Genomic DNA, 14,889 nt, shown 5'->3' on the forward strand with positions numbered 1-14,889 from the left:
GAAAAAAAAAAAAAAAAACCCAAAAAAAAAAAAAAAAAAAAAAAAAAAAAGCCTGCTAAAAAAAAAAAACCCCAAAAAAAAAAAAAAAAAAAAAAAAAAAAAAAAAAAAAAAACTGAGAGATATAGAAAAGTAAAGAGGGGCAGGAGACAGATAAATGAGGACTCAAGACTAATCAATGAGAGGTCGGATACATAAATTTCAGAGCAATAAAGAGAAAAAAATGTATTTAAAAGGAAGACCTAGTGGGAGGCTTTTCTTTTTTTTTTTGAAAAGAAGAGAAGAATTAAAAAAAAAACACATTTAGACAACGACAAGAAGATCAGATTGGAAAGAAAGGAGGAGCAGAGGGTGAAATATTTAAAAAGAGACTGAGGCGAGATGAGCAGAGAGAAGCCAAAGTCAAAGAGTCACCGGCAAAAACTTAGAGAAGAGAGAGAATAAATCAGAGCAGCTGGGGGGAGAAACTGCGCTACGCCTTTTCTTTTTCCTTATTTCTTCTGTCCCTCTACTACTTCATAAAACAGAGGAGGAGAGACACAATGAGGAGAGCGGAAGAGAGTCGAGGAAGATAGAAGAAGAAGGAGGAGAGGAAGCAGACTTTTTCTTCAAATTCCAGATAGATACACAAGATATTTAAGTGCAAGAGACAAATCCAATGGCGTGCTACTACATTGTGATCAGTTCCACCCACCTGCATGATGGGCAGCTGAGGAGCATCAAGGGGGTGTTCAGAGGTCCAATAGGAACCAACAGCCAAAGAAACACGGTAAGGCCTTGTGTCCAATGGTTACTGGGCTTTGTTTTAGCTGAAAAGAAAAGTCAAATTGAAGTGCTTTTATTTTGAAAAGGTTAAGTGTTTGACGTCTGCAATGTGGGACACTGATTTTGACGTTGGGACTCATTTCAGCTTTGAAGCTACCTACAGTACATTTAATCCAGTTAAATGCAAAGTGCATGTTAGTCTTTGTGAGGGGATTTTTTTTTTTTTTTCTTTGCCAGAAAGTCATTACCTCTAAATCAGCATGGCTCGAACCACTCCCACTCAGTTGATTGTCAGGTCCTTAATCATTGTGTTTGCTGAGTTAATTAATTGCCACTTCCATTAGGTTAATTGACTTTGTATTGGAGGCAAAAAGATGCAGATGGGAGGGTGGGGGGAGTTGGAAAAGGGTCGCCCTCTTACACTAAGAGCTCCTCTGGCTCCGTGTCCGTCATCAAACATGCCCGTCATCCTGATTTCTACCTTTTAAGTGTTTAAGATGTTTGAGGTCAGCAAGAAGTCAAGAGGTTTTTTTCTTCTCTTTACATATATATTTATCCTTAGTTTGACACGACACATATATGCTTTTTTACCAAGGGACTCTCTAAAACACATGCGGAAGCCACACATTCACAGTTTTATGCACGTTTGGTGGTAGAGTTGAACCTAATCTATTTAAAATCCTCCTTGTCAAAAGATTTAAGTGAGCTGCTAAAAATAAAATAAAATAAAAATCTTATTTGAAACTTCTGGAAGTCAAAATACTAATCTAGTATAGTATAACTGGAAAACATTTTATTGCGTTAAAAATATAACTTGGTGACAAATTAAAAACCTACGTGCATTTGATTAAAATCTGAATGAAAATGAGTCGAGAGAAATAACTTGTGGAGTGCAGTCCTGGAAACTGTGTGGGTAGATTCGAGCCGGCCAGATGAGTCAGAGGCTTCTTGACTTTTTTGTTCTCATAATCTAAAATCCAACTAACACTCGTACTTCATTCCCCCTCGTTCTCGCCGAGCGTTACAGGCAAACATAATTACGGCGAGTCCTTGTAGAGACGCACCAAAAAGTCCTACAGGGAGAGACATCAGATGAGACATCAAGAGGTTGTGTGAGGGCAGTGCTAGAGTAGCTGCATCACACATAAAACACCACAGACTCCTTTATAGATGAAATGAAATCACATTTACTCATTTTCATTATAGTCTATTATTTCAAATAAACCAAAATTACAGAGTTTACCCTCTTTAAAACAAGAACAATCATCATTAGAGTCATGTAGCGACCATTAAGAATAAATTAAAGACATCATTTTTACACAGGCAGCGCAGTACACTGTCTTTGTTCCGTCTCTCTCCGCGCGGCCACTTTGCCTCGTGCGATATCACTGTCAGATCATATTTCACTCCCACTTATGTCAATACTATCAATAAGGGTCATTAATCATAAATGATGATGGCATGTCATGAAATGATATAGGGCTATAGGTCTGTGAGAGTGACTCGGCTCACAGTCAGATCAACAATGCATCTGACTGCAATTAACTTGAAGGCACACAATAAAGCCTGCAGCAGCACTGAACCGTTTGTGTTGTGTTGTTTTGTGTTTTTAATTAAAATAGCAACAACAAAAAGTAATGAATACATAAAATAGCAATGGTATGGTATAATTCTGGTATGTATGCTTTAAAATGAAAACTAAAATCCCAAATCTGGATTACCACAGAACTGAGAAAAGGTGACCAAATCTCATACTGTAATCTCGTGCCGTGTATCGCAGAGATGGAGGTGCTGACAGCAGCAAGAAGTGTCTTTAAGCCTTTGGGCACAACGCATCTTTTAATGAGCCCGATGAAGCACTGAGCGAAACGCATGGCTCTTATCAGTGTTAATAAAAGATCCTAGACCCTATTTTTATGGAATGGAATGTGCGGTCACCTTGATATTTAACTTTCAAATGTATATACTTACAATCCCCAAATTAAACTACACTAGAATGAGATAAAACTGTAATAATCATAACATCGTCTGTATTTCCCCCAAAAAACTAAGTCAGGAAAAAAGGACAAAAGGTGGCACTGCTGAGGACAACAACAGCTAAAGAATAATTTTTTGATCTTTTGGGTAAATTTGTTTCCAACCTCAGCACCACAACATAATTTGTCAGTCTCCTCCAAAAGCGTTGGATACAAAAATAAAAGCGTTTCCTGATCTGACACTGCTGTGACTGAGGTTTTGTTGAAGGGATATTTTGCAGATTTTAAACCAGCTCTGTGTCATCTTTGTGTGGGCAGTGTGTTTAGTCGTTTCGCGTCATGAGGTGGATCGCTGCAGACCTCAGACCTGCAATCCGTGCACTGAAGCCACGGAGGGAAGCCATACACCGTTAATCTAAACACACTGCCCACACTGCCATGACACAGAGCTGGATTCAAATCAGCAAAATATCTCTGTAAGTGACAACATGGTCAGGGTTAGAAAAAGACCATGGTTTAGGTTCACATGACTTCATCTTTCAACCTTTGGTTAGTCTTCGTGGTTGAAGTTTGCATAATACGTTTTGCATAATACAACTTTTAATACAATTCAGTAATAACATTACAGTTATTGATCCTTGTTACAATCCATCACTTTGGGGGGCATTTTGGGAATTTGCTTGTTTGCTGGGTTGATAGCAGGACTTATTAGCTTAACTCGGAGACTGGAGATGGGGGAAGGCAGTCAGACTCTTGCTAACACCAAAGTTGTCTTATTTACGTGTTGTGGGTTCTTAGTTAGCTGGCTTGCTAACGTTAGCCACTGGTAAGCCTGCATTTAGGAATTGCTTTTGTTTGGAGTTAGGTGTGTAAACCTCTTTGTCTGCAGGGCTGACGTTAAGCTAGCTGTTGATGGTCAGTAAAGATTCTTAAAACGTAGGCCGGAGATTAAAATGTCTTGTTTTCTATGTCTACTAAATAGTGAAAATGTGTTTAAAGGCTGTTTTGACGTAGCTGGGTTGAGAAATGTAAGTATTGTAACTGATTATTTTTGCTGATGAGTAGGTAGAACAGTAATGTGATTATGATTTAAGTGAGTAATATGTCTTGTTTTCTATGTCTACTAAATAGTGAAAATGTGTTTAAAGGCTGTTTTGACGTAGCTGGGTTGAGAAATGTAAGTATTGTAACTGATTATTTTTGCTGATGAGTAGGTAGAACAGTAATGTGATTATGATTTAAGTGAGTAATATGTAATGAGTGATTGATTACATTTACAATGCAGCTTTTGGCAGGAAAACGGGAAGCGAACAGCGGTCTCCCCTGTCAAAGTCCAACATTTTGTATCTTCTCATCTTCTCTCTCTGCAGACTTTGTATAACAACGTCACACCATGATGAAAAAGAGTCATTATAACTATGGACGAAAGAGGTCTTTGTCACTTGAACATATACAAATGTAATTTTGGGGCATTTGCTGAAACGACTGATGCTGTCAGCCTTAAATATCCTCTCTTTTGTTGAGATATCTTTGTTCTGTTCTAACATATTTAATAGTTGAACCCAAATTCCTCATTAAAGACTGTCAAAGGAAAGTCAAAAACAGATGTTCACTTACTCCTCTTCCTAATTATTGTGCTTCACGATAGATGTCAAACTAATGAAGCCATTATAGCACCTTTAACAAGTTGAGAGCTTTTTCAAACTTATTTTACGGTATCAAACTCAGGAAACACAAGGTAAAGTTTCCACTGCTAACACAATACTATAAATAAATCTTCTTTAATTACCCACTCAAGAAAACTCAAGCATTTCAGAGGCACGTATTCAACTCTGTTCGTCACCTAATCCAGGAATAGAAAGCTATATCAAGAGATTTAATTGGCCAACAACCACACATAAGTATCACCAGTCACCTTGGATCCCTGTATACCCAAGCTAATTTTAACTGCAAGTTCTTTAGCGCAGGCAGTTCTGATGAAATTGCATGAAACGATCCCGTCTTCAAAATTCAAATAACATGCTCTGTGCATGGGAAATGAGAGAGAGATATGTTTGCGCCAGCACAAAAGGATTGCATGAGAGAGACATGAGCAGAAATAGTCAGCGGAGTCTGAAGCCAAAATAGTGTAAAGTGAGAGTGTAGAGATCTGTGGGATGGATGAGTGTCTACAGTTTCCTTTTAACTCCAATGACTCAAGTTCAGTCTTATGTTTATGCAAAGATGTTTCCATGTTCAGCATCTTTTTTTCTCAATCGGGAACAAAAGCTTAAATAAACATAAAGGAAGTTGTATTCTTAGCTCTTTAACTACAATTCACATAAATACAAGGAGATTTATTGATTTCTGTTCCAGACAGCCATTATTATTTACCATTCCTTTCTATAAAGGTATTAAAATCAATCACAGTGAACATCAAGTCTGTATTTTTTTTTCCCAGCGATGCATTATCCTTGCATGGTAATGCCATTTAAATTGATATTAATATGGAAAGTGTTATCTCACACTTGTGCTGAACATACTGTTAATTTTGTGTGTGGGAGGGATACACTTCCAGCTTCTGAAGATATCTAGCTCCTATTTTTTTTTTACAGAGGTTGAATGAGTTTATTTTAAAGCTGGGGTAGGCAGTTTTTTTTTTTTTTCGTTATTGGGCAACAATTCCATAATAATCTTTCAGCATATTGTAATTCAAGTACTCTGACAGAAAACTAGACTTCAGACTAGTCTCACCTCCTCTTGGCTCTGCTTTCAGGCTTTAGATAATCTAGCACGTGATGGGAGACTCTGGCTTTTGGCACAGGTCCTTTCAGAGAGAGAGAGCGCGTTCCTATTGGCTGTTCTACCAATGCAAATGTGCGTGCATGGCCCTTCAGATGGTGAAAATCCTGCAGAAGTAGATATTCCAGCAACAACTGCCTACACTGCAGAGCAACCTAAAAAAAGGGAGACGAAGTTCTCCAAAAGAGTCTAAAGAGCAACAAAACACGTGTCAACATCGGCGAAGCGTTTTAGAGATGGAGAGAAAATGTTGCTAATACTTTAGCCTTCTGCTAACCGTAGCCATAGGCTCACGGCTGCGGCTAATTGAAGCTCATGCTGCTAGCTAGAGACTGGAATCACAGTCTGACATCTCAAAGGGACTTTCTCATAAGGGTCATTCTCATATTACTGTCTATGTGCTATTTTTGTCGCTATACAACTGCATCAGGAACAAAATCGCAGTCATCATCGTGTGAGGAACACCTGGAAATGTAATGTCCAATTCAAACCACCACAACACAATCTTTTCTGTTTCGTAACTGCATTTCAGGCTTAATTCTTATTTCCTGAAATGTTTGACACTTTGTTGTTCGACAGGTGAGCATTTTGCTGCTGCGGAGAGCAAGCAGATCTCACGCTGCATGCTGATATCACCATCTTCTCTCCTTCGTAATGGAAAACAAATCACTCCAACACCCTGAATCAAATGTTTTTTTCTGTACCTTAATTGCCTGAATGTGCCAAAGATATTTGGGCACGTTGCCTGTGTGTCTCTGTGTTACTATTCCTGCTGTCAGCCCGGCTCATCTCACTGGGTGGTCCGAAGTCTTCATTTATTAAAACAACATTTAAAAATCATTCAACGACGAGCATGCCAGTCCTCTGCTCTTTATCTTATACATGTATGTGTGTGTGTGTGTGTCTGCTTGTGTCTATGCGTGTGCTTTTGTAAATCGGGTAGTTAACAGAGCCTCCGCGGCGACATTAATTCATAATAGCTCACCAGCTGTCAGGGAATTTTTCACACCTTTCCCCAATATCAGCGAGGCCAGAGTGGTGTTGCTATAGAAACATTGATTCCAGTAAGTTAAATAACACTGATTTCCTACACCTTACTTGGCCAAAAAGTTCCTTCTGAGCATGTCATTTTCTCTCTGCGGTAATGTTTCCGAGCAATTTATTTGTTTTGGAAGCTTCCTTGCACCAGATGTGTGAAGTGATGCCTTCAAGCAAGTGAGAGTGATTTGTTTTAGACCTCTAGACTTACAAAACTCCAGCAGTAAAAGAAGGGACTAGTTAACTGTGTTCTGGTTTATTTTCTTTATCAGAGGTCTCTATTTAGTGTTGAGTGCTTTCAATTAAAACCACAGGTGCTGCTGACTGTCTTGTAAAAGCAATAATGTCCCTGAGCCGCGGGGATATGGTGCAATATTCTCACTCGGTGCTATTGGCTATTTGACATCAGGCCTAACAACACCCGAGACAATACTACACTATAACCTACTTCCTCTTAGCCATTAATGCTTTAAACCTGTGTGTGTGTGTGTGTGTGTGTCAGTGAGAGAGAGAGGGAGAGAGAGAGAGTGTGTGTGTGTGTTATGAGGAGTGAGCTAAGTCTCCAACAACATGGCTATACACTCCATAAATTAGCGCCAATGAGGACACTCTGTGTGCATTTCTGCATGTGTGACTAAGTGACTGTACATGCACGTTTGTGTGTGTGTGTGTGTGTGTGTGTGTGTGTGTGTGTGTAACAGTAGTGGCCCGTCTGGGTTCGAGCGGTTACGCATGTGTGCAAGTATGTTTCTCTGTGTGTGTTCATTGGTTGTGACTTACATGGCGCGCGTGTGTGTGTGTGTGTGTGTGTGTGTTCAGTAGTTGTGAGTACATGGTGTGCTTCATTGATGTGTGAAACATCAGCTATGACTGTGGAGCCATCTGCTCCAAAGGGAAAGAGAGTGCAAGCAAGTCTCTCTCCACGCATGAGTTTGTTTTTGTGTCACAATAGTGTGTGTGTGTGTGTGTGTGTGTGTGTGTGTGTGTGTGTGAGTGAATTTCTGACACAGTCTGACTACTTGACTGAACCAACAAGTTTTTTGGACATGTGGGACATCATGAACTTTCAAAGCTAAAATGTCTCCTGAATATTTCCATCTGCACACTTTTTCCATCTGCATTTACATGTCAGCTTCTGTTGTTTTAAAAACAGTCTTATTTCAGTTACAAATTCATTCAATACAGATATTTCAAATAGTGAATGAAATACTGAACAAGTCCTTTGTAATGATGGAATTTCCTCTAGATCAAAAAATAAATACATTTTCTGATCTGATGCCTCTATCAGCAAGACAAAATCTTTTGTCTGTGCTATGGTTAAGGTTTGGTTAGATTTGGTGCGATCAAACCCCCGTTGCCATCATTCTGTCGCTAAATAATTTGATCTCTTCAGAGTTTTTGTGTCCTCAAGCAACTGTGTTTTGTGATCGCCTGGCCATATTTCGATGAGGGCTTTCACCGCCGTATTTGACCACGTCTGTCCACGGGACATTTTTCATGCCTGCTACTTCCTGACTCGATGTTGATTCCCAGTGCGGGATAAAAAGTCTCCACTCACCTTCAACTCACAATGCACTGGTTTTAGGTTCACTTCCTATATTTTGGTCGGATGGCGCTCTCACCTAAAGTGAACTGAACTCAAGCGTACATGAAAGTCAACGGAGACCCACGTTTTCACGCGGGGACGATTTTTGTTGTTTGGTCCGCACCATAGACAGTAAAATTGACCAACAGATCCCGTTGCTCTGGACGGAGACCAGTGAAGGATATTAGAAGCACTTTTCCGCTGAGCGTTACTGAGCAGCCTCCAACTGAGAGAGACAACTTAAATGTGACGTGAGCAACGTGTCTGAAAGTGTGAAGTCTTCTGGTAGCTGTGCCAAGAGAAATCTCAATCATTCCCAATCTTACAGAGACGGAGAGCGTAGGTATATGTAAGGAGATAACATAAGCACAGGCTAATTATTGCTAACTAAAATGCTAGTTAACATTAGTAATTAAAAAAAAGTTGACTGTTGGAAACCGGAAACAAACAGCGGCCTCCAGTGTTAACATTTCATGTTTCGATTCAAAGGTTCAACATTCCTCTTGATGCTGTGCTAAAAAGGCTAGTGTATAATGAATAATAACAATTAGGAAATGAGTAAAAATAGCGAGAAAAATAAATATAAAGGGTAAAACCTCAAAGCTAAAACCTAAAAATGAATGCAATATAGGTATTAAAAAGCTAGAGTGTGTATTGTCCTGGTGTGTTGGCGGGCTGTGCAATCTGTCAATATGTAAAAATATCAGATAGGCTACATGAAAACAATACAATCAAGGTCGTTCATGATGTATAAGATTTAGTCATAAATAGGGTTGGGTACCGAAATCCGGTCGACCGGTGTTACGGTTTAACTGTTTTTTTTAATTAAAGGCAGATGTGGTGTAGGCATGGCCTTCCATTCCCGACTAACCAGGAAATAACAGCCCGGTTTCATGGCAGGGCATGATATGGTCACGTTATTGAATCTATTTTTTTTCGTGTGGCGAGGTGGTGGATGGGTCAAACAACACAGGACTTTCACCCCGGAGACCGGGGATCGCATCCCGCGTGTTGCAGTTCCTTTCCTCGTTATTCTCTTCCTAACCACAACCGTCCCGCTGTTGTTGGCGTGTCCCACGTGTGACGGTTCCTTTCCCCGTTCTTCTTTTCCTAACCACAACCGTCCCGTTGTTGTGGCGTTTCATTTCCCCGTTGTTGTGAGCCCCGGCGCCTGGGGATGCGCCTGGGGATCGCGTCCCCTGAGTGGCGGCCCGCCCTGTTGTTGTGGCCGGCGTGTGGCGCCTCATTTCCCCGTTGTTGTGGCCGGCGTGTGGCGCCTCATTTCCCCGTTGTTGCGTCCCCAAGAGCAGGTTCCAAAATCGTGACCTGTAAACATTCAAAATTCGTGACGTGTACACGAAATAAACGTCAAAATCGTGACCTGTAAACGAATCAATAAATCTAAATAACGTGACTATTTCACGACCTGGCGTGAGACCGGTTTGGGAAATAAACATGCTGATCGCTTCGCCTCTATTTCACATTCATTTGTCGGTGTCTTGTGAAACTTGACAATAGAAACGAGTTCCTGAGCATCTGGTCCCGGTTAGCCGTTGTCGTTACGACATATCATCCGTTGTCTGGCGAGTGTGTCCCTCACTGCAAGCCACGGAGACACCCACATCAATTTGTGACATTTACATTAGTAAAGACTTCACCGTTAAATCAACACTGTATCTAAAATGTAAGCAAACTGGGGTATTATATATTGTAGCAAAAATATATGTCTTAATGTAAGTAATTAACTGGGGAAGTTTCATGTTGATATCTGTTATTTATTTTTACCCTATCGCCTGTAATGTCTTGCAAAATGTGTGGGATTTTGTAATCTATATCTTTAAAGGCCGTTTTCTCGAAATGGGTTTTTCTCAGACTCTGAGTCAGAAAACTCAACTTCAGTAGCACTTACATACACCAAACTTTCCAGTTTCACTCTTATCTACTTCTGAAGGCATTTACAGAGGGGTTTGTTCAGATATCATTCATAGCCTAATTTCTGTTACATTTTATATCTAAAAAACATGGCGAAAATGGATTTCTTTTTATGGCTGTTTACACCATATTCTGATTTATGCAGTGCTAAAAGGATATATCTAAAATTCCCTCTGTAAAACCCTTTGACTCTAATATGTCTACAAAGTAAAAGAAGAATTTGGAACCTGGCTTCCACTTTGTGGATATTTTTACTAGGCATAGTGAAGTTTTGAATATTTTAAATTACACTATATCTGGAATGTTTTTTTTTCATTATGTCTATCTAAAATGAAGATAACTATTAACAACTGGATTGTAGATATCTGAAATGGTAGTGTTTCCTAATAATTATATTGCAGATATTCAGCCATTCAATAACTTAAGATAGACTTTATTGAACCCACACTGGATTGAACTCCTGCCACTTCAAGTCAAGTCAACTTTATTTGTCAATTCTGCAATATGTACCAGACATACAGAGCAATTGAAAATATGTTTCTCTACGACCCACAATATGCAATATGCACTTGTTGCAATACGAGAGAGATGCTGTCTTATCTGGATGAATTAGTAGGCATAATGAATATTTAAGAATGTGGGTTTGATGAGCCTGTAGCTTTTAACATAACACATCTACGTAGACAATATAATTTAATTTCTATTTTAAATGCCTACAGTTGTATCACAAGTTAATCTGAGCGGATCACATTTTGCCACAGCTGACAGCTGTCTCCATGCTGCGTTCAGCTGGGTGTAAAAACCTCATATGTAGCTTATGTTTTCTTTTATTTTTTTTTTATTATTTTCTTTTATTGGAAAAGCATGCTGAATTTTACAATTGTTTGACAAATGAAGTACACTACGTTGCTTTACCATTTTGTAGCTTATGTTTTACTAACAGGCTGTATTTAAATATTAACAGATCTCAATACACTTGATCCATGTTGTACTGTTATTGAATTAACTTGTGATGCAGTTGCAAAAACGAAGACTGACAACGTAGGTGGCCGTGTCGATGCCTGTTCACAATTGGCAAATTTGGACATGACTGTCAAACTCCCATTTTATAGTGATTTGGATATTAGCTAGGCGCAGGTGTGGAAAAGTGAAATATCAGGTTTGTGCTTGTGTCTTTGTTGTTAGCTTGTTTGTTATCTATAATACGCCTACCTATAAGTTGGACACCGTTTTATAACTAACTAAAGCGTTTAACTATGAATGTCACTAGATAATCTAAAAAAATCGGTACATCCGTGGTTTATAGTCAGAGACCGTGGTAGAGACACACAACGTTACACTCGCCAGACAACAAGTGATATTTTCGTAACGAAAACGGCTCATTTGTTCATGTGTGTCTGTCTGGGCCAAAACTACTGTCCCAGCAACCCGTTCCTACCGTAATGTTTCACAAGACCCCGACAAATGAATGTGAAAAAGATGCGAATTGATCAGAATGGTTTAGGCTACTGCAGCCCCGCCTGCAACACATATCACCAGTTAATTTAAAAACCAATTAAACTGTAACACCGGTATCTACCGGACCGAATACTAACACGGATTTCGGTACCTCATTTCGGTGCTACTGAAATGCCAGTGATGCCCTCTGATGCTCCGAAACGGACGTTAGAAGTATCACGTTCCATCTGGTGGTTGTTTTTGTCGTTTACCAGCAATTTACTGGTGAAATAAGTTATTACATTATCAATAAATCATTTCATTTTGACCATATGGCCTTAGCAATAAACAAGCCATTCTTAAATGTCGCAGACTGTCGATTTGTGCTCCTTTTTTAAATATGTACATGGCACCATTTAAAAAGTATCTTTTTAGCACTGGTATCGAAAAAAAATAAAATAAAGGATACCCAACCCTAGTCATAAACCACCTAAAAGAGGCGGATAAGTGAAAATATAATAAAATCCATTTTAAACTAAATCTAATTTTCCATCACATCGTCCTTAAACATTGTAATACCCACTAAACTAAAACGTGGTCATGATTTTAGCGCACAGTATGCAGATTATGAACAACAAATAAACTTAGAGATACTTCCAATATTTAAAATCAGATCAAACATCACACTGTGGAAGTGAAGAATTTGTTAATACTAATTTGGTTAAACATCGGGTTAAACAGGAAAATCAATCTATGTACTTAAAAAGGATTTCACTTTCATTCCCCATTCATCCAGTCTTTCGCCAAGAATAATGTTCAGAAGATCCTGAACGTGTTATGTGATCAAATATAGGTATTAAAGTGATGGTTCGGAGTAATTCACCCTAGGGTCCTTTGCACCATGACCTCGAGCCAAACACCCCCCCAGAAGCTTTTTTCACCTGGGTCGAACATTGGGAGAGTTAGCTAGAGTAGCGTTATCAGCTGAATAGCTTAGCGCAGGGGCTAATGGACCCACGTTTGTATCTCGTAAGTTACCCCACTAATAATGCCCGAAATGATACCAAACGTCTACAAGTAGTACAAATAGGTTATGCTCTCATAAAACGATGGATTGGAAAGTTTGTAAGTAAGTGGGGTAACTTACAAGATACAAACGTGGATCCATTAGCCCCTGCGCTAAGCTATTCAGCTGATAACGCTACTCTAGCTAACTCTCCCAATGTTCGACCCAGGTGAAAAAAGCTTCTGGGGGGGTGTTTGGCTCGAGGTCATGGTGCAAAGGACCCTAGGGTGAATTACTCCGAACCATCACTTTAAAAAGCAAAAAACAAGTTTTGTACCAACACTACACTTTACACTCTACACTTAAAAAGCCACTAAGGGAATTCTACTCTCACTCTCTCTACTTATACAGCTCAATCTGCCCACCAATTGCACTATTGCAGAGTAAAATGTTTCCTTCCCACTAAAAATAACCCATAGTCTTCCACAGAAAGTACAAAACCACAACTACTATGCTTCAGTAACACAGCAGCAACAACAGCCCTTAACCTGAATACATTAACATCCTTACACACATCACTTTATAATTACGTCAAAATGAGAGTGATGTAAAGGAATAAACATAAAAAGATGGATTCTACATGTTTTATGTAAGCTAGAAGTCCAGAACAAACTTTTTTTATCCAAGCCAAATGTTTTTAATAGACGCCGACATCTTTTGGCGTGCAAATCACCGAAACCTTAAAGACTTGATGAGCTGCTCCGCGGTAGGCTAGTTCGACTTTGGAAAAAAAAACATGTTTTGCAAAATCCACAAGCTTCAGCTCCTTGAAATCTTAATGGATTTAATTTCATCTCCATAAAATCCTCTCGCTGCATCTTGAAGCCAGACACTCTCTCTACGTCCAACTCCCATCAGGTTTTTCACAACACGCACAACTGCTCAGACTCACGACATGCAGTATGTTGCTGTTAAATGCTCACAGAATAATCACTGTTTTATCTTTGGTAAAAAAACTAAACAACATATAGTCATTTTAAATCTGACTACCCAGCAGTTGAGTCAAGTCAAAATGTACATGACAATTAGCCTAGAAATCTAGACGCATCCTTGCGACAGCAAATGGTGCCATTGTGTTACATAGCAGTATAAATGTACAAACACATAAAAAAAAAATGCCTGTTTTATCGTATCAACAACCATTCCCTTCGAGCCTATAAATGAATAAGCTTGATAATAACAATGTAATTTGCAGCTAGGGTACGTCTAGCAATTTCCGTTGGCTTGCGAGCTGGAAAAAACAAACTCTGGTCAGGCCAATCACATCGTGTATAGAGTCGGTGGGCGGGCTTAACATAAGGACGGCAGAGTTGCAACGGTTCCGCGTGAATTCCCCGCTACTTGAAAACAAACAAGATGGCTGCTGCTGCTGGCGAACAGCTGTCTTTGGAATCAGATTTAGCCGCGACTCTGGAAGACTTGGAGTTGAGCTCTGAAATCATTCTTAAAAAAGGAAGATATGTTCGGAGTTTTGCTGACCGGATACGGCAAAAATTTAATCCATCAACTAGCGTTGCTCTGGTTGGCTATGAGTGTAGAGGGAATTTGAAAGACAACCGTTTATCCCGCCCCTCAGATTGAGCCCTGCCAATGGTGAGTTCCCAGACCCAAGATCTTGATGTGGGTCTGGCTTGTCAGGCCACATAACAATATCACAAATCACAGATTTGCCTCAAGGGGCTTAACAATCTGTACAGCATACAGCACCCTCTGTTCTTACACGCTGGATTAAGACAAAGAAAACTCCTCAAACAAACCCTTTAACGGGGAAAAATGGAAGAAACCGCCAGAAGAGCATCTGAGGATGAATCCCTTTCACCTGGACGGACAGAAGTGCAATAACATTGTAAAAAATAGACCAACATGATAAAGTTACAATATAGACAATCAGGACGATAACAGCAGAATATTCATTCAGTTCTTCCAGAAAAATGCAGTTTTTTTGTGATTGTTGCGGGCAAAAATCCTTGATTATGCGGCACATTTTCTTAAAAAATGCGATGGAATATGCGGTATATTTATGCAATTTTATGCGATGAAATTGCGGGAACTTGCAAAAACTGCGGTTTGATGAAAAAGAGAAAAAAAGTGATTCCCCCAACACCCTGCTTTTCGATGATGTTCACGTCACGTAAACGTCACTTCATAATGTTCCCATGGCAACAGGGGAAAATGGCTGCTCTTGTGTGAAGTAAACGCAACATTTTTTAACTTTCTGCTAAGATATTTGTGACTTTTTTGCAACAAAAATGCGGGGATTATGAAATCATGCAAGCGGAAATCGGCAATTTATGCGGTGAAAGTGCGGCGT

General features: G+C 39.5%; 1 protein-coding gene across 1 annotated transcript in view; it reads left to right on the forward strand.

Moving 5' to 3' along the window:
* Positions 1 to 239: 239 nt before the first annotated feature.
* Positions 240 to 14,889, forward strand: part of LOC120548221 (G patch domain-containing protein 8-like) — a 75,984-nt gene continuing 61,334 nt past the window's right edge. Inside the window, exon 1 of the mRNA XM_039784314.1 lies at positions 240 to 767. Coding sequence (XP_039640248.1) covers positions 657 to 767 — 111 coding nt within the window. The 5' untranslated portion in view covers positions 240 to 656. The remainder of the gene's footprint in view (positions 768 to 14,889) is intronic.

The sequence above is a fragment of the Perca fluviatilis genome, chromosome 19 (genome assembly GCF_010015445.1).
Source record: "Perca fluviatilis chromosome 19, GENO_Pfluv_1.0, whole genome shotgun sequence".
NCBI classification, from domain to species: domain Eukaryota; kingdom Metazoa; phylum Chordata; class Actinopteri; order Perciformes; family Percidae; genus Perca; species Perca fluviatilis.